Consider the following 26,399-nt stretch of genomic DNA (forward strand, 5'->3'; position numbering starts at 1 on the left):
GACATTTTCACCTGCTAGGCATACATACTGCATTGTGAATTGTGCCCAGCTACTAAGATGCTATTGGTGCGATTAACACATTACTTTGCATCAAGTGCTGCATTCTTTGGAGTTTTCTTGGCTGTATAATGACTATCACCAATATTAAAAGAAGCCAGAAGATGAAGGGACATTGTAAAATACTGTATGCTACGCATTGTGAGCAGAACACTAGCAAAGCAATAACCGGTATACAACAGTGACCATCATTTCTGTTACCATGCTGCCAAATCAACTGGTGACCGAATCAGTCAACATTAGTTTGGGGTCAACCTTAGCTAAAAGCTTGTTTTGGAGCAAACCTGAATTTTAGGTGGTTCGTTCTGGCCAAACCCACTAGGAGGAGGAAGTGGTGCAATTAGCACTATTGCCTTGCAACGCTGGGATCCTAGGTTCAAATCTGACAACATCTGCATGGCGCTTGCATGTTCTCCCTGTGTTTTATAATAACCACATCCATGTAGCACATACATATTGTGCAGCACTTCACATCATTTGATATTTTCTGTCCTCGTTTTGGACCACAGTCTATATTCACCTATTAGTATGTTTCTGGAGTGTGGGAGGAAACTCACATAAACAACATACAAACTCCATGCGGATGTGGCCTGTGGTCAGACCTGAACCGAGGACCCCAGCAGCACTGCTAGACAAAATGCCTAACCACTGAGCCACCATGTTTCTTCTTTTCCTTCTTCCTCCTCAGGAACAGTCAGTTCTAGAAGTTAATGTGTAAGGATCTGAGCAACTCTGACAAGGGACACATTGTGATGGCAAATGTGTCTCTAAAATAGTGGGTCTTGTGTTCTTGGTCTGCTGTGGTTAGTTGCCATCACATTAATCAGAGTGCCCATCCTGATCTCTGTTCACTAGCAAAATCACCTACAATAGGCACATAAGCATCCGAATTGAACCATGGTTTGCAAAAACATGCTTTCTGTTACATTGTGTCACTTTGTTGATGAGGAGGAAGATAGTGGCTCAGTGGTTAGCACTGTTGCCTTGAAGTGTTGGGGTCCTAGGTTTAAATATGACACAACATCTGCATGACGTTTGTATGTTGTATGTGTGGTGTGTGGGTTTCCTTCCACGCTCCTAAAACATATTAATAGGTGAATATGGATTGTGAGCCCCAACAGAGACAGAACATATCAAGGGATGTAAAGCACTGCCTAATATCCATGTGCTGAATAAATGGGATTATTATGAACTACAGGGGGAACATACAAACTCCACGCAGATGCTGTTAGATTTGAGCAGTGCTGACCGCTGCACCAATACCAATGAATCTTAGGGGTGCAGTTTGAGTTTGATTTGAGAAACGTATAAAAGGCTGTACGCCAGGATACATTTAACGGTTGCACACATTTGCACAAGCCTTGCTTGCGCCAAAATGTAACAACTCTTCTCCCTTTTGTATCAGCCCTGGCTTAAAAAAAAAAGTGGTCAGGACCTGTTGGAAGGGGCGTGACCAACAGATTTATGTAGAATTTACCCCAGAAACTGGTGTAAATTATACCACAAATGAAAGCCAGGTTGCACCTGGAATAGATTTCTCAGAAGGCGCATGGAGAAGCCGGGGATGCATTGAGTACATGAAGAGGAGTGTGTCTCTTCATGTATTCAGTGCACCGAGCGCTGGAGGAAATCATACTAAGCGCAGCAAATACCAGGCTTAGTACATGTTCCCCTTTTGTTCTGAAATTTAGAAAATCAACTGAACCAAACTTTTCAAAAGTGTGCTTATCCCTATTCAGGACTATAGAATTTAGTTTGGTTCCCTTTATGGTATAGATATGGATCTATCTCCCATAATGCCACACATGAGAACACCCTTCAACAAGCTCATTTTGTACCAATGGCATTTGCCTACATGGGAAGTTAACTCTCAGTCTTAGTTATATACAGTTGTGGTTGCAGATCATTTTCGGATCTACACACTTGTTATCAATTGGCCTAAACATATTGGATTATCACCATGGAGACAACATTTCATTTGTATCACCAGTCTTGTCTTTATGTCTATACCTATTCTGAGTACCATGTGGTCTGTCCAAACATGTGCAACTTAATCAGATCAGTTGTAACCTTGTATTATATATTAAATAATTGGGCTGATGCCTCTAATATCTATCAACATTGGTTAATAATCATTGCATGTGTACTTAATCAACCAGCAGATTACTGCCTGGTATGTTGTCTAGCATGTGATGTTTGAAGGGGTAAGGCCATGCTCATGTTAGTTTTTTAGTTGTTGTCAAAAACATAAATGAAGGATCTTTTAAAGTGGTTTCTGATCTTATAAAGTGATGCCGTATCACTAGGCTATGCCATTGCTTTATGATCAGTGAGGGTCTGACTACTGGAACCACCACGATTCTAGAAAGGATGGGGACTCGGGCACTGACTTAGTGCTGACCCATCTTCTAATTTTTCCTAGCACAGCACTGCAGTGCACTAAATGCCCATTTAGATGGGACAAATGTCAGGCAAACGATGCCTGACACGCGTCCCTGCACATACTCACTCTCATGCTGCTGCACGGGAGCTAGTATCGCTGGCTCACAGTGGGGCGGCTGGAGGAGATTTTACTCCTTGCTCTCCCCCGCCCCTCTCCATTGAGTTAACATAGCAGTCGCTCAGTACTGAACGGCTGCTATTTACACCGAGCGATCAGCTCATCGTCCATCGTCATTCCCTGCTGGCCGCTCTGTGAGTGAGCCAGCGATACTAGCACCTGTGTAATAACACGGGAGCAAGTGTATGTGGGGATGAGTGTCGCGCATTGTTTCCCCAATATTCATCCCATCTAAATGGGCCTTTAATCAGTCTGCAACTTTTAAATCAACTGCAGAAGTCAAAGGGTGAGTTTTTAATTAAATGCTATGGCAAAACTGATTTACAGCCCAAAATACATGCATTTAAGTAGAAAAAATGCCCCCAAAAGGTTTTTAGAACCTTTAAGTCTATTATAAGGCTCAGTGGCTGGAGTTAAAAATGCAAGACTTTAGGTTGTTTTTTTATATAGACAGTGACTTGGAAAAAAAAATCACCAAGACTCTTAGTTTTTTAACAGCAGAGCATGTTGGATCTTAGTAGACTCGGCTTAGGTCTGTCATTGACTAATATCACCATACTGGGATATTTTCAGCTGTAACTGGACCTCTTATGGATGTCCCAGTTACAGTGGAAAGTGCAAAATAAGAAAAAAAAAAGACATGGGAATGTCCAATAAAGTAATGTGAAATGATTCAAAGGTTCAAAAGTAAGTTAAAAACATAAAATGATTATGAAATGTTAACACAACAATAAACTGAATTTATGATTTTAACCAAAGGGCTTTTTCCATTGGAACATATGAAGAATAGCTACTCTGCAGCACAGAAAGCAAATTAGGGTTTGTAATTAGATGCAAACTATTTGTACAGGTGTCTCATCTTTTTGTAGATTACTTTCCAACCCTCTGATTCTATATAAGCAGTGTTGAAACACATTGCGTTACACCACCCTCTAGAGCAGATTTGGACAGTTTTGCTCTTCAGGACAGAACATTGCTATCATAATCATAAGGAAAAGGCAATTAACCAAAGAAGACAGACAGTTATAACCCTTAGAAGTGAAGTTCTGCCCAACCAAGAAAGTCAAGGTGTCAATCAGTACAGTTTCCTGTATCATCAAAAGGCACTTGGAGACTGGAGACTGGAGAAAACTCTAAAAGAAGGAGGTCTGGTCGACCAAAGGCCATTACAAAATCACATGACAAGTTTTTGAGAGTCAACAGTTTGCATAGCACAAAATCTTCAAGCACAGCTAAATGCAGCAGAAAATAAATACGTTTCCATTTCAACTGTGAAGACAAAATTTCTATGTGCAAGTTTGACAGGTGGAGCATCAGTAATAAAGCCACTGTTAAGATTGCAAAAAGACTTGCTTGATTATAAGGACTACTGAAGTCGATCTTATGGACCGATGAATCCAATTATGACATCTTTGGTAGACTATGCAGGGTTTTTGCATGCCATTAAATAGGTGAAAGCATGGTTCTTGAGTGTTCGACACCAACTGTCAAACATGGAGGAGGAAGTGTGATGGTCTTAGGCTCTTTTGCTGGATCCAGAGTTGGCAACTTGCGCAGGATAACTGGCACACCGGACAAAAAGGGCTATCACAGAATTTTGGTATGCCATGCAATACCCACTGGTGTGCGCCTAGTTGGTCAGGGGTTCACATTACAGCAAAACAATGATTCAAAACATATTTCTAGGTTATGTCAGAATTACTTGAGAAGAGAAGACAAACTGGTAGGCTTCGAAGAATGGATTTGCTTTCATAGTCTTCAAACACGCTTTATTCACATGAACGTTTTATTGCGGCTATTTTGCTGCGATAAAATGGCGGACGAAGATCTTGAATATCTGAAGCATTGGATTCCAATGCACTTGTTCAGATGGGAAAGAAACCCGGGCTGAGGTTCATTCCATTCTTGAGGGTGTCAAACATGGCCATAAACCTATACTCCCCAATCCTTCTGTGATGCTGTGACTTGAAGTTGCCCTTTAGTATGATAACTCTCATCTGCTCTATGCCATGTCCGTGACCGCAAAAATGGTTTGCCACAGGTAATTCCGTTTTTTTCTTTCCAATTGAGTGTCAATAAGATCTCATCCTGGCTCTCCGTTTTTGTCCTGTTTCCCCGATATAAAGTCCCCCAACAGGACACTTACTGCACTGGATCAGGGACACAACATTAGAGAAGGAGGTGGGATCTTATAGTCCTGCTGTGTGCTGGGGATCCGTGTCCTCTCCGTGGTCAGTATATGTGAGGAAGTCTTGCAGTTCTTCACATTACAGGGATAAGTTCCTTTTTGAGCATCAGAGGGCAATGCACTCTTGATTATAAAATTCCTCAAATTAGGAGGTTGCCTGTAACACAGAAGCGGAGGGTCCGGGAATATGGTTTTCAGTTGGTCATCTTTGTGTAGGGTATGATGGAGTTTCTTTGCAGCCTTCTTTAGTACCCCTAGCTCTAGGTCTTGGAGTATAAAAGGTCTGAAGGAGGTCAAGACGGGTTTCCTCTTCCCAATCATTTTTTGTTTTGCTCATAAGAATTCAGAAATTTATTGTAAGAATGTTTCCATCCAATAGGTGGTGCTGTTGAGGTAGTATTTCTATCTTCTTATGTGTGCATTAGTGATAAGAGACATCATAAAACTATTTCATTCCTCAGCTTAGTGAACTGATTTAGTGTTTGTCTCTCTCCTCGGACTGTCTTGTGTCCCAAATTTCTGTGTGCAAACATTTCTTTAGATCAAGAGGAGTGTGTTCTGCTCCCCTCTGCATCTGTATGTTATAATTATGTGCCATCCAAACTAGTTTCACTCATTAGCCTGACGAAGGGGACATCATTTATTTTTGTTAGCCATTAAAAGGTATCATATTTACAAGATTACTTGGTTTCTCTCACTGAGAACAATCACACTTTACTCCACTGGCTAACACCGTACCAAACCTTTTTTTCATATACTTTATTGTAGCATAAACTATAAAGAAAAAAAGAACTTTATTATTGAAGGTATTAAATTGCAGCTCTACTTCAATCCCCCCCCCACCCCGCCAAAAAAAAATGGCAAAAATAATTTTGGTAGTCTAAGAAAATTCTAAGGCAGTTAAACCACCACTTGCATAACATCGCTAAAGAGCTTATTTAGGACCTACACACTCCGTAGTAAAATAGTGGGTCACTTTCTGATTACACATTTTCTTACAAGGTAACCTGGCAGCAGGCTCACACTGCCCTAATCACAGGCGGCATAAAAAATTACCCCATTTCTATAAACTATGTTTTACTCTGAAACATTATGGAGTTTCTGAGAAAATCTAGCTTTGTAGAATGCTGGGCACAGGAAGAATCGTCAGCTGAGGGCTCCCTTCTGGATTCTCCCCACCCTGCTCAACTTGATTGATGTTGGAGTGTGGGTAGAGACTTGTCAGGCAGGGAGAAGTCAGAGAGGCGCCACCCAGTGGATGCTTCTTCTGGTAGCTGTTTTTTTTTTTATTCTATGTTTATTGAATATTTATAAACAAACAAATAAACCAGTTTACAATCATATAAATCTTTTACTAAATATTACATTATCTACAGAATAAGTGTCTATAAGGGGGTCTTCACAGTTGCGATCGCCATATCACTGCATTTTTTAACGGAATTGTCAATAGGACTTTCTGATGTTAATAACACATTGCATAACAATCGCAACTTTCTGCTATGTGATTTTTTTGTGATGCTTTTTTAATAGAGAAGAGCGAGCATACTCGGTAAGGCGATATACTCGATAGAGCATGGCCTTTTTCGAGTACCTGCTGGCTCGTCCCTGAAGATTTGGGGGGGCCGCGGGGGTGAGTGGGCGGTTGCAGAGGGGATCGGGAGGGAGAGAGAGAGGGATCTCTCTCACTCTCCTCCCCGCTCCCCCTCGCTGCCCCGCGCCGCCCCTGACCCCCGCGTCCCCCGCGGCCCCCCCCCCCGAATCTTCAGGGACGAGCCAGCAGGTACTCGAAAAAGGCGATGCTCATCTCTAGTTTTTAACATTAGGAAGTCCTATTGACATTTGTATTAAAAAAAACACAGCAATATCGCATCTGCAAGTGTGAGGCACGTGCAAGTACATCGTACTTATTAAAATGATATATTCTTTGCAACATTAGAAACAGAGTACAATGTAACTACTTGTAAGGGGACAGTGTGTCAGTATTGTATGCTGCTTACGGTTAGGACAGCATGAATCTACTCCCAGGTTCTCTTAAAGTGACCTTTCGGTCCTGGAGAAACAAAGATGGCAGCACCGCTTCTCTGACTACCGGATGCACATTGTCCATATTATTAGTCCAAGACATTACATGCTGCTCTGACTGGTCAGCATGACTCATGTGGACAGCACTGGCCAATCACAGCAGGCGTAGTGTCTTACATTAATGATGCATATTAAAGGGGTTCTGACATGAATAATTTTTTTATGCTTTAGCAGCCATTGTCCCCTGGTGTGCCTAATGGACCCAGGGAACCCATGGTTTAATGGCTGCTAAAGCATAAAAATATAACACTTACCTTGTCTTCTGTTGTTGTTGACATCGGGGGGTCAGCTCCCGGCAGGCAGTCTTCTTCCTCCAGCAGCCGCGCCGCTCCGGGATCGCGCGCATGCGCAGTAGAGAGGTGCCCTCTGACAGGAGTCAGGACGGGCTGCGTCTCCACTGCGCATGCGCAGCACTCCGGAGTTCAGCCGGACGGACGGGCCGCCCACAGCAAGCACTGCTTGTGACGTGCTTGCTGTGAGCGGTCCGTCCGTTGACCTCGGAAGTGCCTGACGGACGGAGCAGAGCCAGGAAGCGGTCTTTTTGACCGCTCCTGCTCTGCTTTAAAGGCACAGAAGATGATGCCGGCTGGAGGGGACATGCCTGGCGATCGGGCCAGGCCAGGCAAGGTGAGTACAATTTTTTTTTCTTCATGTCAGAACCCCTTTAATGTACCATGTGCATCAGGTAGTCAGAGAAGTGCTGCAGCCATTTTTGTTTCTCCAGACCTGGAGGGTTGCTTTAAATGCTGGATGTGTGTTTAGCTCATCAGGCCTGTCTGAGAAGAATATATTGCATACAATGTTTCCATCAAGCAGACTGGCCAGTGGTTGGATGAAAACAACGCGCACCACACAGGGGTTTGCTGTAGAAATTCGACAAGGTTATTTTCTTAAAGGGAGCCAATAAGCAGCTACAGTTTATATATGACTTTTATCCATCAGTTCACATCAGTCACACTCAAAATACTGAAGAAACAACCTGATAAAAAGCGCTGCTGTGAAAGTGTCCGATGTCTTTGTAACTGCACCATGAGGAACACATTACCACTTGACGTACAAGGTCTACAGACCGAGCCATGCTCTAAGCACACAAGGGATGAGGGCTTTCTCCTGCACATATAATAGTATAGCTGGTGTCCGGTGTCCGTTTATTACACCTACGTATTGATGCCAATCATTTTGGGTGATCTTATAACGTTACTATTTCTGGAGAGCATTCTGTTACCAAGTTCGTCGCAGACCTGTAGAGACAGGTGCAGGAAATAAAATACAGGTTTTTTGTATTTGTTCTTTCTTCCAAAGTCTGTTTGAATAGAATGTAGGTCGAAACGGATCTGGCAAACTGCCTCAAATGTACATCTCTGATAAATCACAACTCGGGCTGTAGCACAGAAAGTCTGTCAGAGGCATTAAATCATTGGAGAGTATTACTGCCAGGTCTGATAGCTGCAATCCCTTTATATATGCTTCACAGGAAACATCATGTTGTGGTTTATTGAGTAAAGGTCCCATTACAAGGGGTAATTATCACCCCAATTGTCACTGCAAACAGCGAACTTTGGCGATAGTCGTTCCGTGTACAAGCGGCCACCGATAGGGCATTGAGCGACAAATTACTCATTTGTCGGAGTCACTTGGTTTTTAGCGACTGTCGGGCCGTATAAACTGGAGTCAATCAATCCTTGAGCTACCATCTGTGAATGGAGGTGGACGGTCAGAATGATCTCGAGCGCACTCCACCACCATTCACAGAAAGACTATCACTCCTGTGTAAAGCATAGGTGATAGTTGCTGGCACCGTCGTCCTGTATAAGGCGACCTTAGAGACACCTCGTTGGAGATGAACTTGCCTGCAGTGTCAGTATGCAGGCTTGTATACGGGTTTCTGGAAGTTAGTTCACACATTGCAGAATTGCAGAGCGGTTCAGGCTTTGGATTTCCACAGTAATATCCAGTACAATGCAAGTGTAGAGCGTTCCAAAAAACTCCATTCACTTAAAAAATCTGCAGCGGGAAGATGAGGCAGATTTTGAAGTCCATGGCACTCTGTTACAGAAATACAGCAGATTTTCACCTCAGAATTCATTTATAAGGCCGCTTTCATACTTGGTCCGTGTTTTGTGGAGTTAATGTAAGTCTATGTATTCACAGGGACATATTTTATGGCTGTTTTTCATGTATCATGACCTATTATGTCTCTTTTTGCTTCTGCATTGGGATGATTTTCTGTCGGGCAAATATGGATCAGTGTTTGTCCAGTAGAAAATAAAACCAATGACAGCAAATCTGAGTGCAAATACAGACGACATACAGCTGTAATGCCCTCCATAACGTGTATTACAGATACTCGTTGTTACAATGTGCTCGTCTAAAACTGTCTGCACACCGCAGGGAATCCCAGAATCAAAATCTACATACAAATCTGAGTGCAGATTTTGGGTGGATTTTCACGCAGATGTTTGTGGAATCTCTCCACCATGTGTGCACATACCCTGAAGACAGTCTTGTAGACCTCCTGCAGAGAAGACAGCGGTTAGGGGGCGCCTGTAAGAGGGGGCATACTCTCACACCACAAACAAACCCACCAAAAAATGCTCGTTTTACATGTGGATTTTGACACAAATTATGGATTTCATTATGGATTTGGTACAGAATTTCTGGACATTACACAAACAGTGAAATCTGTAGCAATTTCCCTGCAAACCTTCATCCAAATCTGCATATAGGACAAGCACTGGCATGCACTCACGGGGAGGCCCCCTTATCCTCGCCCATCTTTGCCGGATAGAAGGATAAGGGTGAGGCTCGGGGACTTTTGTCTGGCAGTGGATAGGAGTGGCGACTTGTCCTGCTGCTGGTTGCTCTACAGCCAGAGGAAAAGGACGCTGCTGATCTCTTGGGACGCACACAGAAGAATTCACAGTTTTTATTGCAATATGAGACTGATTTGGATCACAGAAAAGGAGGATATTCAGCAAGGAAGTGCTTGTATTATTATGATGCATTATTCGATGATTACAGAGAAAATAGACATATTATTTCTGTATTCTCTGTGTTTAGTGTTCCTTTACAAATATCTTTTTTTTGTTTGGTGTAACGTAAAAATAATCTATAAATCTAACTTGGTCCCATAATGTGTATATATGTGTCTGCTGGTATGTTGTATATATGTGTCTGCTGGTATGTTGTATATATGTGTGATATATGTGTCTGCTGGTATGTTGTATATATGTGTGATATATGTGTCTGCTGGTATGTTGTATATATGTGTGATATATGTGTCTGCTGGTATGTTGTATATATGTGTGATATATGTGTCTGCTGGTATGTTGTATATATGTGTGTATATATGTGTCTGCTGGTATGTTGTATATATGTGTCTGCTGGTGTGTTGTATATATGTGTGATATATGTGTCTGCTGGTATGTTGTATATATGTGTCTGCTGGTGTGTTGTATATATGTGTGATATATGTGTCTGCTGGTATGTTGTATATATGTGTGATATATGTGTCTGCTGGTATGTTGTATATATGTGTGTATATATGTGTCTGCTGGTATGTTGTATATATGTGTGATATATGTGTCTGCTGGTATGTTGTATATATGTGTGATATATGTGTCTGCTGGTATGTTGTATATATGTGTGTATATATGTGTCTGCTGGTGTGTTGTATATATGTGTGATATATGTGTCTGCTGGTATGTTGTATATATGTGTGTATATATGTGTCTGCTGGTGTGTTGTATATATGTGTGATATATGTGTCTGCTGGTATGTTGTATATATGTGTGATATATGTGTCTGCTGGTATGTTGTATATATGTGTGTATATATGTGTCTGCTGGTGTGTTGTATATATGTGGTATATATGTGTCTGCTGGTGTGTTGTATATATGTATTTACTGCATATCCATGAGTGTTGAGTGCATGTGTATGTCCAGTATATGTGCCAGTGTTTTCTGGATCTACAGTATGTGCATTGGGTTGAGGGAAGGTTTGCTGTAGATCTGAATGCTTGGTGCTTATAGATAATCATGGATTCCATTGGTGACTTTTAATTAATTAGAAATGGAATGGCAAATTGATTGACAAAAAATGCTCCAATCTTGGACAAATGCAAATCTATGTTCACCACATACCAAACGAAATGTAAACCATTTCTCCCATAGATAACAGTACAAAGGCTACTGGAAACAAACACAGCATCATTTGAGACAGACACAGAGATTTGCAATACATTTGCTAGATATACTTGGCCAGATTGTCCGCCAGCAGTGCCAGAATATTCATCAGTCCTTTGATTGTTGTGCAAAAAATCTTGATAAGTAAAATGCATGATTTCTTTTTTTTACAAATTTCATTAATTCTTCTGGTCAATTCGGTTATGTGACTAAACCTTAAAGTGGTTATCAGGGAATTAAATATTGATGACCCAACCTTAGGATAGATTGTTATTAAATCAATGATGTTCCAATTCTGGCACCCCCAGCTGAGCACTACAGCCTCTTCATTGTAAATTAGGCACAGTCTTGTACAGTCTAGTGGTGGTGCCTGGTATTGCACTCAGTTCCATTCTCTTGAAAGGGAGAAATAACATGTGACCAATGAATGTAGCGTCACAGAAGAGGCCACGGTGCTCATCCGAATGCCACGGTACCTTCAAACAGCTTTTTCAAGAGGGAGCTGGGAGTCAGTACCCCACCAGTCTGATATTGATGAACTATCTGAAAGATTTATCATTAATATTTAAGCCCTTGATAACCCCTTAACTCTCCAGCCTATGAAAAAGATGTTTAAATTATTCCCAGACAGAAAAAGTAAATGATTCCTGGGGTTATCACCAATGAAGCCAGAGGGTATTGGAGAATAGACATGTTTCTGGACCAGTAGGCCAGTTGAATCCTTATTCCAATCTAAAGTAGCAGAGTAATGAAACTCTCCAATGATTATAGATAAGATGTAAAGTAAGTGTCCCCTGCAGATATTACTTTCCTTAGGTGCATATAAATATTAGATAAATCTTGGTTAAACCTGCTGATGCTCCGTCAAGACGAGGGGCACTTTCAGTCTGGGTGCTGCTGGTGATCCCAGCTGTCAGACCTTCTTTGTCATTGATCTGCTTCAGATATCACAAAGCCAACTGCAGCACTAACAGTATTTTATATCACCTCCATGATATGCCATGAAAATCTGTTCTATACATGTAAAAGCAGTTATTTCTGCAGCATGTGCATGGCTTTTTACTATTGCCATTCAGATACATGGAAGAGTCACAGAACTTTCTACATTTCCTGATTCACATCTTATGGTTACCACTCCTACACGTTGCAACATACGGGGATGTAGGTCTCTGTCCACATATCAATTATCTACATGCTGAAGCTATACATCCGGAGTATTCCTCGATGTGTACCTCAGACCTGTCCATAGGCCCCAATGCACCCAGTATATGTCCTGTTTTTACATCTGCAGGAAAGCATAGTCTACTACCTTTTCCAGTATATGAATATATACTGCATAGTATACTTATTATTTTTCGATGAGAGCCTATGGGCAATGTATTCCACTGTATGCTTATGCGATAGGGTAAGTCATATCCTTCTGTCTGGGGTATATGTCGGGGGAGTCTTCCACTGTTATACCTTTGACGCAGGCTCAGGATGAAATGAAAGAAAGCTTGGTCCCATAAAGCCAATAATTACAGAACTATGTACCTCGCAAAGATAAAATTCCCAATACTGGACACAACAAAAACAGAGCTGCAATGCTGAAGGAGCAAAAGTGCAGATTTTCTATGAGGATCCAAAATAATATAGTGAGCAGCAAAGAAATAGAGATTTGAGGTATTCTGTCACTCCATCAAGGTGTTGCATATTGCAGAGGGCCTGGGATGCATTAGCACCACTGAGATACGCTCATCCTCTGCTTTAAACCAAAAACCATTTTGCTCATTTTAGATGCATTAGATAATGTATCTTTTGTTCATTGAGACCAATGTAACTTGAAACGGACAATACAAAAATAGGTCACTGCAAATGAACGCAATTTAGATATCCCAGTGCAATAATGTGTTATTTAATACCTCTAATTGTGTAAATGACCTTTTACGGCTTCATTTCACTGACTCATTAAAAGGGAATAGATACATATATGGAACTTCAAAAAAGTATGTGGTGAGGGAGCGTCTGATTAAATTAAAATAAGTCAGAATACTTCCATTCATAACAAATGCATTTCAGGTTCTGGCCGTGTTTAGGCAGTTTTGCCTCTTCACGTCACAAAAATGTATTGATGTCATATACTGTATAAAAGATGAAGAAATGAGTTAAAATGTAATAAAATGGACAAATTAGCATCATTTTATATGCCTTTCTGATTTTCAACTTATGGACCCCCTTGTTTACCTAAAATAACAACATCCACAACCTGGTAATCAGCTGCTATGTATATGTATGGCTTGCTATTAGTGGTAGACATGTAAGACAGGCTAAACCTGTCCGAGCTGAAGAGGCAACAAACTTATCAAGTGTTTGACCAACTACACTTCCCAGGTCACAGGTCTCACTGTTATTAAAGCACAATTGTGACAGAATGAAGCTGTGACCTGATGATGTGTATGATGAATTTGTACAATTTACATCTATGAAAGGTTCAATAGAAAAACTGGATACAAGGTGATAAACTACTGAAAATCAAAACAGGTATATGAAAATTGTGGACATACCAATTCTATTGCTAGATGATATGTATGAAGAGTGGCGTTTGGTCTGGGTTCACATACATTGGGTGTATCTGGCCAGTGTTTCCAAGCTGAACCCAGACACAATTTAGATTATTTGGGGGTACTTTCTGTGGCAGTCCAACATTCATAGCTAGGCAGAGAAACACTCTACGCAACATTTTGCTGTCTGACATAGGAAGACATTTTGTATCAAAACTGAGATGCTGGATGCCTTGAACTGTCCCATAAAAACTATGGGAAGAGTTCTAGCATCAGTTTCCCTCTGGCATTTAACTACAATGCCTGAGGGGGAAAAAAGCTGGAGGGCCGGACATATGGGAACCCAGCCTTACAGCGTGTATTCATAAGTGCAAGAAATGAGTTAATGCATGAGTTGACATAAGCCTGTTTTTGAATAAGACCATGTCTTCCTTGAAAAACAGAAAAAAAACCCATAGTTGCCGGAAGTGGATGAAAGCACGGTGCAACCTATTGGCTCTGCTACATGTTCTGATTTGATTTTTACATGATTCCCAAAATCCCAACGTAAAGACATAAGTAGTTGACCTAAGATTTACGAGCCTGTTGCTTCCACACCCAGTCTTGTAGATGGGATATGAAAGTAAGATCCTTCTTTAAAGAACAGTCATACTACTAATAGTAACTTGACCAGTTCATGTGAAGAAAACATGAAAGTTTCAATTCTATAGCACTTTGTCCCTCAATTCAATAAACTAAATAAACCTTGGATGGTAGAAGATAGTTAGCAGCATACCAGAAGTTACCAAATCACCAAAATACTATAATGAGACAATGACTTTAGAAGTAAATCAGTTACCTGTCATATTGGTACTGGCTCAGGGTGTGATCATAAGGATAGTAAGCAGCAGTCTGGGCAATACCCGCATGCGCAGATCCTGTGCCATCCTTTGAATCAAATGTGTTCTGTAACATAAGGTCAAGAGTGTTCATATGACACTATGTAGAGAGGACACAATCCTATTTTATTCTCTTGCATTAACTATCAGAAATCTACTTCCTATTTACAATCCATAGTGTTATCTGGGCTCCCAGACACAGTTTAATACTCTCCATATAACATACAATGCTAAATACAAGACAAATTAGTTAATTCACATGACACAATTGTATATTGCTCTCTGCTTCTGTGGATATATAATGAATGAGTGCATTAAACATCTTCTTCCAAAACTCATTCCACTGTTAATATGTTTATAGATAAGGGAAGCAGTTCATACACATTTAATACATATTCTGCACTACAAGAAAAGATAAAAGAACTGACAACATCCATCTCATGCTGTCACTTCCTGTTTATCTTTTAAGAATAGAGAAGATAAATACTCTATGCTAATCTGGAGAATAGATGTAATACTAGCAGATGAATGTGAAGAAGGACAAGCTGTGGGAATATATATATATGTGTATATATATATATATATATATATATATATATATATATATATGTATATATGCTTTGGTCATACTGCAGCCTTGAAAATACCAAGCTTCACGGATTTCTTTATATAGTAAAATACCTGTATGCAGCCCTATGGCAAGATGGAAAATATACAATAGTTCCAAATGACAAATTTAGCACGACCACATCTGTATAATTCATTTACTTTACAAAATAAGTACATGGAATGTCTTCAACTTGTCTTATAAAGAAAGAGTAGTCTTACCAGAGAATAGAAGGCTGAAGCATCAGTGCCATATGTAACATAGTTGCCATAGCCCTGAGAGGCTGTATATGGGCTCCCATAAACTCCTAAAGCAGCTGCAGAGTTGAGCTCATGCCTGGCAGTGGCCAGCAGCCTGCTCTCGTACACAGGACAATAGACGGGGGTCTGAGCAGAGGCTGCAGCAGCTGGATCTGACAGAGTCCTTCCACTTGATTCGCAGCAGGTTGACAAGGAATTGGTGGTCATCAAGAACTAGGGGGAATGTAATACAGATGAGAACAAGGGCTATAGCCCAGGAACACCGCATGTCAATATGTAAACCTATACACAGTGCTGTCTCAATGCTCAGGAATAGCATTGCAATAAACAAGTCTTACAGAGACGGATAAAACAGTCTATGGAGCACCTATATTGTCTAATCAGGAACGTGATACACAATTTATCAGATTATTGTCATTTCCTAAAAATCACCATCATCGAAATATTAATTCATTTCCCTGCTAAGACTTCGCCATCGTCCTGCACATGTATCCCTCTTACACAATGGCGCTTACCTGAGGTGTGGAGGAGTACGGATACCCAAACTGCGGATAGGACATGTTACACCAACTCCCGGACCCCAAGACAGGCAGGAGGAGGCTTTCTCTAGCTTATTACTGTTTGGGAGCTTTCTTCTGTAACAGTTGGCGACCACAGTTTCCCAAAAGCTTAAAGGGGCGAAAAGAAAAAAAACATCTTTAAGTTTTAACCCTTTAATCCCTCCCCAACTAGAAATGCATAGACATGCACTGAAAAGAGACGGGAATATTGAAATATTGCTCCAAAGCACATTTACCAAAAATCATGATCGGTACACAGAAAGGCAGCAGGCGAGGGGCCCGCCGTGACGTCAGCACACCCTTTCGTTCCCGGAGCGGTGCAGCCAAGGGTGCCAAATACAGATCTCCAACGATCGCTATTATGGATCGTACAAGGTAAATCTCGGTGCTTGTACAGCGCTGGTGCAAGGAGAGGAAATGATTGAAACACTCATTGCCATACACAGTAATGATTTTATCTCCTTACTCAATGAAGGATGGGAAGCACTTTAATTAGAAATTAATTAATGAGCAGCTGTTTCTCACACTAATAATTAGCCTCATTTACAAGTGAGAGGGGCAGAGAGGCGACTTCTTACTCAACTCCAAAGGCTGCAGTTTAAAATCCTAAATCCATCTCACTCAACAAATTAGACATCAATTGTAGTCAATAATAAAAATCACTTAAAATCCTATCAATTGCATTAACTCATTAGTGTCTGTGAAGAATGAAAAAGAGCGCTAAACTAAAATTATTGGCGTGAAGCACTTTAAAAGAAATGAAAAACTTAGAATGAATCGAAAATGCGCAAATAAACTGTGCAATGTTCTCCCTTATGTGCAATTAAAATGTGCCCCCTTATATGAAATTATGATGTGCAACGTGCCCCTTATGTGCAATTATAATGTGTAATGGGCAACGCTGCAGCCAAGAAGTCGGCATTTGTTTGCACGTCCATGTATGTACACAGTTATGTCTTGGCTCATCAGACAGGAAAATCAGCCGAGCTTTTAACAATCTTTTGACAAGAAGGGAAGTATTGCAGTATTCTACTTACATAAAAGTTACTAAGAGTTTTACATTAATTATTAGAGTGGACCCATTATTACCCTAATATTAACGCAGTATTACACTATAAAATGTAGTGATATATTAATATATAAATTGACGGCTTGTATTATACACACACGGATTATATGTAATATTCAGCAATATACTACATGTTACAGTACACAATAACAAAACACTATATTAAGTAGGAGAGTTTTAAAACGATGGAATTGACTGATGCGGGGCATGTGTGCCCTGGCAGTAGGGTGGGCGCCCAGGTAAGCCTATATCTATGTATCTATAGTGTGCTGACTTGCTCAGATAGCTGCCTGGGTTCAGACATGCGGATAGCCCCGGGGTCACACTCTAATTAATGACGGTGTTCTCTGCTTTTCCCCAGCTGGAAGACTGCCTCCCAGAAACGAATGTGCCCATTGCTGACAGCTCGGTTGAGAGTGATTGATGACTATCTGGAGACCACAGTTCACCGAATATACTATATACTGCTTAATTGCTTTCATTTAAAGATGACAATACTTATATACATAGCTTCACATCATCTTCTAGTCCATGACAACCTGCTACAGACTATCTATCTATCTATCTATCTATCTATCTCCTATCTATCTATCTATCTATCTATCTATCTATCTATCTATCTATCTATCTATCTATCTATCTATCTATCTATCTATCTATCTATCTTAAGAGATTGGTACTGGTTCGGTAAGCACCATTATAGCACTAATGTGTTCTGACACAGTAGTAACTTTTTCTATTGCGTTTTATACCTCATAAAATAATGCTAACTATTGTACTTTTATTTAGCACATGTATTCACATACACAGCAGGATCATTACCATTTAAAGTGAGGATGACATAAGAAATCGTATTTCTAGGGTCCGCTAATAAAGCCCACTCCTGGTAATGGCATATGTAATCCGCACAGATGACAGCAGCCATATTAATAAGTGTCCTGCCCGGCTACAAACAATCTGATCTACATAACAAAGGCTGTCAAATAAAAATTCATTGAGCGCTTGGGATTGAAGTTAATACAAGAAGTGGGATGGTACATTAAATATCCAGACAACATAGTATTCTTCGTGAATGTAGAAAGTTAAATACAAGTTTTTCCTCAGTGATGCTCTTCTATAATCTCTACAGTAGAAAGGTTTCACCCAGTGTTCCCAGGGACATGAACTCAGCCAAGTTAACATTTAGCCTTTGATTTTCCAAACATATGGCACATTAGGGCATGTCACACGTGAATGGCACTGGCTGGGGCCCCAGCAGTTTGCTCATTGTGTCATCACTTAAGTGATAGCCATGGTAAATTAATAGCACTTCGTTCATTAACATTTCACCTCTAGAGCATATTTTACAGAATTGAGCAGCTATAAGCACAGATGAATGGATTATAAATACCTACAGGCCATTTCTAATTATTACAAGATAGAATTCAGTGTCCACTTCTAGCATACCAGGGAAGTGACAGTATCGAGAATACAGGTGACATCCTGTATACATGTGGCAGCTATGGACTGATATTAGGACAACTCTGTCTCTCTTCATACAGTCTAGTAAAGTCGCTTTAGGCTGTTGTTAATTGGCATTTATAGATTTCAGATTAATTAGTACAAAATGATTAACATACTGATTATTATCATAGCTGAATGCAGCACATGGCTAGAAGTTCGTAGGAGTTTATTTCGCCGCATATTACAATGGAAGGATCTCATCTGTGGGAAAGTTTTCAGGAACAAAGAGCACACAATCTATGAAAGCCCAGTCAGAGAATAGACATAACAACACTCGAGTGTAGCCTTTATAAAGCAGACAGTGCCGAGCTCTCCATGTACCGAGCACTGTACATAGTACTGTCAGTACAGGAGGCTTCCAGCACCTGCCTGTAAAGTAGTAAAAGAAGTGAATGTTACCTGGTTGAGCAGCTTGCCTTGCTTGGTCCTGGTTCCCGCAGACTAGAGGTGTGCTGTGCTTGGCACGGTGTCACTGGCTGGTAATGGAGACATTTGTGTGGATCATACCTGACTATAGAGTGAAGTAGTGCTCTCAGTCCCCAGGCACCGCAATCACTTCACTAAGCCTGTGTACTGGAGTGACGTTACACTGCACAGCTCCACTGAGCACCGGCGCCCACTGATTAACGCAGCTCTGCACCGGCGCAGCGGGCACTCTGCACACAGCAGCAAAAGTTTCCCCTCCATGTAAAACAATGGGAAAGTCATTTAATGTACTCAAATGACTAAGCTATCATTTATCTATCTATCTATCTATCTATCTATCTATCTATCTCCTATCTATCTATCTATCTATCTATCTATCTATCTATCTATCTATCTATCTATCTATCTATCTTTCATTTATCTAGCTATCATCTGTCTATCATTTATCTATCTATCTATCTATCTATCTATCTATCTATCTATCTATCTATCTATCTATCTTTCTTTCATTTATCTAGCTATCATCTGTCTATCATCTACGTGCGTTGTCAGCATATATCGCTGTTTGGTTTGACAATATCGTGTTGAAAAGTATCTGAAGTGCATAAACGTTGAAGTCAATCAAGTTCTGTACCTGCAAATCTATATAGATGACATTTGCCTGGCTTCAAATGCCCTCATATGGAGTTATCCAACTTTTATCTATAGTTAAATGATTGTTTGCCCTGTATACAGTGAAGCCTGCGGAGGGGACCTATGTATGTATGTATGTATGGCAGTAGCCCCAACTGAAATGCGCACATGTAAATGCTGATGGCTCTGTTTAATGAATCCTACCTTATGCTTACAATATAGAAATTCTGTCCTAAAGGGCCGGGTCTTTATTTTTTCATACCTTCCCTGGACGACTAAGGGATGGATTTATCCCGTTCCTGACCTCATCTCGTCTTGGAGTTAATATGTGACAAAGAGCAAGGTGTTTACTTAATGCATACAGAAAGCAATGCTATTACACCACACAATTCAGGTAATGCAACTTCAAGGAATATAAGCTAGAAGCAGCAGCAGAGCTGCCACAATGCCACCTTCCTCTTGAGTCTACATGACTGAGCCTAGGGTGAACCCAGCACTTATAAACCGTGTTGAGTACCTTTATGTAATCTCTGATGTAGCTACAGAAGCTGAGCCCAGATCATCTATCACCATCACCAACACAAATGATGACAGGCTGACAAGTGGCAAAATAAATGAAAGTTCCTGCTAGCATGTTCTATATGAGTAGCAGGGTAGAGTTTTATTTCTGCCATGTACAGCGATCACGTAAATGCACACCTGGCAGAATAAATCTGACAAAGACCTCTTATTATGTTCTTCCAGCACATGCATTTCAATTTGTTGTGTGTCCAGGAGGACACATTACTGCCTCCAGGTAACTTTATCCATATCACTAGGTTAGGTTTATATAGCAATCTGCTGTAAATTACTCCCCAGCCTTAAGACATTTCTATCAGCTCCTTGTCTTCCTGTGCTGTTGGTCCCTCAGTTTTTATGCGCTGTACAGATCTGAATATGTACAAAGTTGCTCCAGAGTAGTCTATTGTTTCAATGCTTGTACGGTTTATCCTGCTGCTGTTTGATGTACACCTGGTATCAGTTGTATGTAAAAGGTCAAGATGGATGTAATTTATCAAGAAAACCCAAGGGGGGAGCAGCAAATCGATGTTAGAGGCTGTCTACTATATACACCAATTCAGCCATATACTGCCATATATCCTTTCTCAGTTTCACTATATAGCTGAATTGGTTGTAGTGTATTCACATACTGGTAATACTTGTAAGTCTGAGATTGTCTAATAATGATGTGCTACACAAGCTAATATTATTGCAAGCTTCCCATGCTGTGCCTCAAGAAAAAGGAGTTCCAGAGACTTGTTCAAGGTCATCCTCTAATGACCCATATCTAATACACAGGTTGTTAAGACTTCAGTCATTGTCTTCTAACTAAAGCCATGTTGAAGTAACATGACCTCTTCTAATGATATAGCAACTTGTTCTTTGCAAGTATACCCGACAATACAATAAGTACAGCAAGTAGTCTTAAGAAAACTAGTTCAAATATACAATATTCAACAAATGACATCTACATTGATACCCATTTCTATGCTGATCTTTGTAAAATGTGTTATCCATAACTTCATTTTAATTACTATATTTTAAGGACTTGAGTTAAAGATCCTTTAATGACCCAGTATTGCAGATTTTAATGATCTAATGCACATTATATGTTGTTTTACAACAGATTAACATTTCCCACCTTGTAACCCCGCTTCATATGTAGTTAAAATAATGTACATAACAGTATAGTGAAAATTATATCTACAGTATATCTAACAAGATGCATATACAAAAAGCATATCTTCCTAGAAGAAAGGTTGCTGCACATAGTGCTGGTTGCAGTATATTACCCACTCGGATTAAAATACAACCTGATTTTACACTCGGTGATTCTCCCCATCCTTCTAGTAGTGTAGGGTAATCTTTTATTTCTTAAAAACACAATCATATGAAATCTTCATCTTGTCCTGTCTCCTCCATCCTTACTGCTCATGTTTATGGTTCATTATCCTTGTACTAAGGAGAAAACATTTCCTAAACATAAATTAATGACAGCTTTACTTTATATCTGATACCTTGCATGTACAATACACTTAATGAACCTATTAATCGACATGGTTTTTGCAGTCATCCAGCTTGTACTTGTAACTTATAACAGAGTACATATAATAAAATAAAAGATCTTACCTTGCTTTACAAGTGTTGAAGGTTCAAGTATGAGTGTATTTAAACCATAGCTAGAGGCTGACACTACTGCTTGCATTGTCCAGGACATGAGCCTTTAATTATACTTACAGTAAATCACTCACCACAATGCTAAAAGAATTAGTTTCTCTGAAAAAAAAAGATTTTTTTATTTTTGCAGATCCAATTAATTGAAAGAAGCAGATAAAAGGCACATATGCCTAATGACTTCAATGAAACCCTAAGGGCTTTCTATCTAAAGGAGCACAAAAAGTATCACATCAAACAGAGGTGCAGGTACCTTCTCACAGCCAGCTCAACCTAATTTTAATGACCTGGGTGCAAATATATATTTAGACTCTCTTTTCTTTTTTTGCCTTAGAACAATACATGAAAATATCTAATTTTGCACAGTGTCAGACTGCAAAGACATTTTAATCATAGCCAGTCTCCAGTGGAAATTGCAGTTGATGTAATTTTTGGATTACAATAGCTTTAAAAGAAAAGTGCTGAGACAGACAATAATTTTATTTACTATAAAAAGGGAAAAGGGTCATATCGCTCCTCAAAGCAGAAGTGCTGCTTTCACCTCGAATAAAAGAGCACTTGACCTATACATGAGACTTAATGAACATCAATAGAACTCAATTAAAGCAACAGTTACTGACCTGCCATTAAATCACCTGTTAAGAAAATCTTTGCCCCAGAAAGCAAGGAAATAAGAATGACTCTGTGAGGCAAACATTTGCTGCATCTAAAACAAGAAAAACAGATTTTTATTTTGTTTTATTCCTTAATGGTCTCTGTAGAATGGTTTCATATTATTCATGGTCCTTATGGCAGTTTACTAAAACATCTAGTTTGCAATAATGAGTTTGAGTATTAGTGCGTTCACACGAACGTATATCGGCTCGGTTTTCACGCCGAGCCGATATACGTTGTCCTCATGTGCAGGGGGGGAGGCTGGAAGAGCCCAGGAGCAGAAACTCAGCTCCCGCCCCCTCTCTGCCTCCTCTCCACCCCTCTGCACTATTTGCAATGGGGAGAGGCGGAACGGGGGCGGGGCTAATTCCCGGAACTTAGCCCCGCCCCCGTTCCGCCTCCTCTCATTGCAAATAGTGCAGAGGGGCGGAGAGGAGGCAGAGAGGAGGTAGGAGCTCAGTTCCTGCACTTGGCTCTTCCATCCTCCCCCCCCCCCCCTGCACATGAGGACAACGTATATCGGCTCGGCGTGAAAACCGAGCCGATATACGTTCGTGTGAACGCACCCTTAATCAGATCTTACTATATAGAGGTAACAGATGCTCTGCTGTAGGTGTATATAATAGTGAGTTCACTGCCAGGGTTTCACAACCAGGGTTCCTTGGAACCTTCTCAGAGGTTCCCCATACTTTATTGTATGGATGGTAAAATGATTGGTTCTCATGAAGGCAAGACAAGCTAAAGCGTCACTCTGGTGAAAATACATGTGTTCACCCTTGCCCCCCTCATCTGATTGTCTGTCGCACTCTGGATGTCTTCTATGCAAATTCCACTTACTTCCATGCAGCTCAGCCTGTCTGATGCTTATAAGGCACCATCTTGATGATGATTTCACTTTCACTATTCTGTGTTATCAATCCCATGATGTGTCATCACAGCACAACAAGATCAGCTAGATGCTGTACCATCTCTGCCTTGTAAGGAGGACAGTTTAATTATCAATACCTTCTATATTCTTCTCAATAAGCTGCAGACCATACATATATAGTGAGGAGGCTGAATAATTATGTCCTTTATTATAACTGTGTGATCATCATCAGTACCTGTTATGGGAATGTCTGTGTCCTCTTTTGGAGAGCATTTTGTGGTAGAGTTCATCATAGAAATTATGCACACTGCAAAACTGGCTAGTTTGAGAATGCATAAACCCAACTAAATCTGAGCTGGTTAGAATTGAGATCACATGACCACCTGAGGAGGCGGCCAGGAGTTCAAGGTAGGAAGGGAATAACTAACCAAGGTAACACCAGCCGACATATATACTAGGGACTAGTTACATAATGAAGGAAAAACTTTTTCTCTGGAGTGACCATTTAAGATAATACAGATTTTAGAATGCTTTACCAGGCTCTCGGACAGCATTCTTTTAAATAAGTATGGGAGTGCCCAGAAAATGAAATGTTTTCTCCTTCAGGTGTTCCTCAAAAATATTGAGCTTAGTAATCTTTGGCTTATGCTAAAGTTCTTTCTCATGTGTGGTATGAATATACACAGAACTCCTTTATATTATAACCTTCACAGTATTGAAAACCAAGAGATCAATCCTAGCAAACAAAGAAGGGGAATCAGACGACGGTTATAATCACTCTCTTTTACAAGGATTATAAACATGGAATCATGCTGCAGGACAAGAAATACATGAAGACTAGAGATGTGTGAGCACCAAAATGCTCGGGTGCTCATTAGTCAAGTCAAACTTTTCGTAATGCTCGAGTAATGAACCCCATTGAAGTCAATGGGAGACTCGAGCATTTTTCAAGCTGACCGATGCTCTGCATAGGGGAGGGTGTGTGATTCACCTGAAAACATCAGAAAGTGATGGAAACACCACAGAAATGGACAGGGAACAGCAGGGGCAGCATGCATGGATGCATCTGAGGCTCCCAGGTCGCACTATTAAGCCAAATTGTGGGCAAGAGCCTGGGGGTCACCCCCTTAACAATTTAGTTGGGCCAGATCATAATCAGCAAGGCACACTCGCTGGCACATTTTAGCTAAGCACTAGGTGGAATGAAGGCCAATCATCGCCTGCGGGTGACATCACTGCCTCTTCTGCTGGGTTACATGCTGGCATTGCTGTCCAATCCCCCCCAGGATGCAGGCACGAGCTTGTGTCCACAGCGTACTGAAATTTTTTCCACTGCAGCGTCCAGCTGTCCCCATCCCAGATGGCGTAAGGCACACCCCTTCGCCTACTCAGTAGTCCACAGTGTACTGAAATTTTTCCCAGCCCAGTGTCCATCTGTGCCCATCCCAGACGGGGTAAGGCGCACCCCTTCGTCTACTTAGTAGGCCACAGAGTACTGAAATTTTTCCCAGCGCAGCGTTCAGCTGTCCTCATACCACACGGTCGCTTGATAGCCATACCACCCTCATGTCTATTTTATAAGTGCATATTGGATGAGGAGGAACAGGAGACACACACTGCAGAGGGTTGGCAGGGCCTAGCAGCAACCCTCTTTGAACTTGTGGGTGATAACCCACAATGCTGATGAGAATTACCGATAAATTAATGTATGATTATTAGAGTTGAGCGAGCACGCTCGTTCGAGCATTAGGGTACACGAGATGCTCGTTACTCGAGTATAAACACCATGCGGTACTCGAGTCAATTGCATTTCCTTCCCCGCATGTTTAGCGCTATTTTCTAGCCAATAGACATGTGGGGAAGGCATTACCACTTCCTGCTGTGACGTGCCAGCCCTATCCCACCCCACAGCAGTGAGTGGCTGGTGAAATCAGGTTACCCTCTGAGTACTTAAACTGGTCCCGCCCGCGGCTCGCCTTAGACACACGCTGGCAGAGGTTAGGGAAAGAGCTGCTGCTGATATAGGGAAAGTAATGGAGTAGGATCCAGTCTTCAAGAATCCCAGCAGTCCATCTTAGGGCTACATCTGACCGTGTGCATTACTGTTGTGGCTGGCTGGGAGCAGTAGTGCACCATTTTTTTTCTTTCATCTTGGGCTGTGCAGGCCATTTCATCTATAGCGTTCTCAGTCTGCAGTGTATTATACAGAGTATAGGGAAAGTGGTGCTGAGATAAGGAAAGTGTTAGAGTAGGACCCTGTCTTCAAGAACCCCAACGATCCTTCTTAGGACTACATCTGACCATGTGCATTATACTTGTGGCTTGCTTGGAGTTGTAGTGCATAAAGTTTTGTATTACGCATCTAGGCCTGTTCCCAGCCTGTCAGTAATAGCGTTCTCAGCCTGCAGTGCCGTACAACCAGCTCTCACCGTGAAACTGCACTCAAATATTTCCTAGCCTGCTGCGAACTACTTCAGTTATACCGTTCTCTGTCTGCAGTGCATTACACAGTGTTGGGGCACAGCCACTTCTATATGGAAAGTTATACACTATACAGTCCGTATCCTCCGTGCAAAAACCCCAAAGCTCCTTCTTAGGGCTACATCTGACCGTGTGCATTATACTTGTGGCTTGCTGGGAGTTGTAGTGCATCCATTTTTGTATTACTCATCTAGGCCTGTTCGCAGCCTTTCAGTAATAGCGTTCTCAGGCTGCAGTGCCGTACAACCAGCTCTCACCGTGAAACTGCACTCTAATATTTCCTAGCCTACAGCAAACGACTTCATTTATCCCGTTCTGTGTCTGCAGTGAATTACACAGAGTGTTGGGGCACAGCCACTTCTATAGGGAAAGTTATATACTATACACTCCTGATCCTCCATGCAAAAACCCCAAAGCTCCTTCTTAGGGCTACATCTGACCGTGTGCATTATACTTGTGGCTTGCTGAGAGTTGTAGTGCATCCATTTTTGTATTACCCATCTAGGCCTGTTCCCAGCCTGTCAGTAATAGCGTTCTCAGCCTGCAGTGCTCTACAACCAGCTCTCACCTTGAAACTGCACTCTAACATTTCCTAGCCTCCTCCGAACGACTTCGTTTATACCGTTCTGTGTCTG

General features: G+C 41.1%; 1 protein-coding gene across 2 annotated transcripts in view; it reads right to left on the reverse strand.

Moving 5' to 3' along the window:
• IRX4 (iroquois homeobox 4) overlaps positions 1-19,240 on the reverse strand; it is a 21,513-nt gene extending 2,273 nt beyond the window's left edge. Inside the window, exons 1-4 of one of the 2 annotated variants that reach the window (XM_066579085.1) lie at positions 18,888-19,240; positions 15,872-16,024; positions 15,318-15,569; positions 14,450-14,556 (exon numbers count right to left, since the gene is read on the reverse strand). In XM_066579085.1, the coding sequence (XP_066435182.1) occupies positions 14,450-14,556; positions 15,318-15,569; positions 15,872-15,916 (404 nt within the window). In that variant the 5' untranslated portion in view covers positions 15,917-16,024; positions 18,888-19,240. Of the gene's footprint in view, positions 1-14,449; positions 14,557-15,317; positions 15,570-15,871; positions 16,025-16,152; positions 16,968-18,887 lie in introns of those variants that run through there. The other variant, XM_066579086.1, reaches the window with a different exon arrangement.
• Between the last annotated feature and the right edge of the window lie 7,159 nt (positions 19,241-26,399).

Source organism: Eleutherodactylus coqui, chromosome 9 (genome assembly GCF_035609145.1).
Source record: "Eleutherodactylus coqui strain aEleCoq1 chromosome 9, aEleCoq1.hap1, whole genome shotgun sequence".
Classification (NCBI taxonomy): domain Eukaryota; kingdom Metazoa; phylum Chordata; class Amphibia; order Anura; family Eleutherodactylidae; genus Eleutherodactylus; species Eleutherodactylus coqui.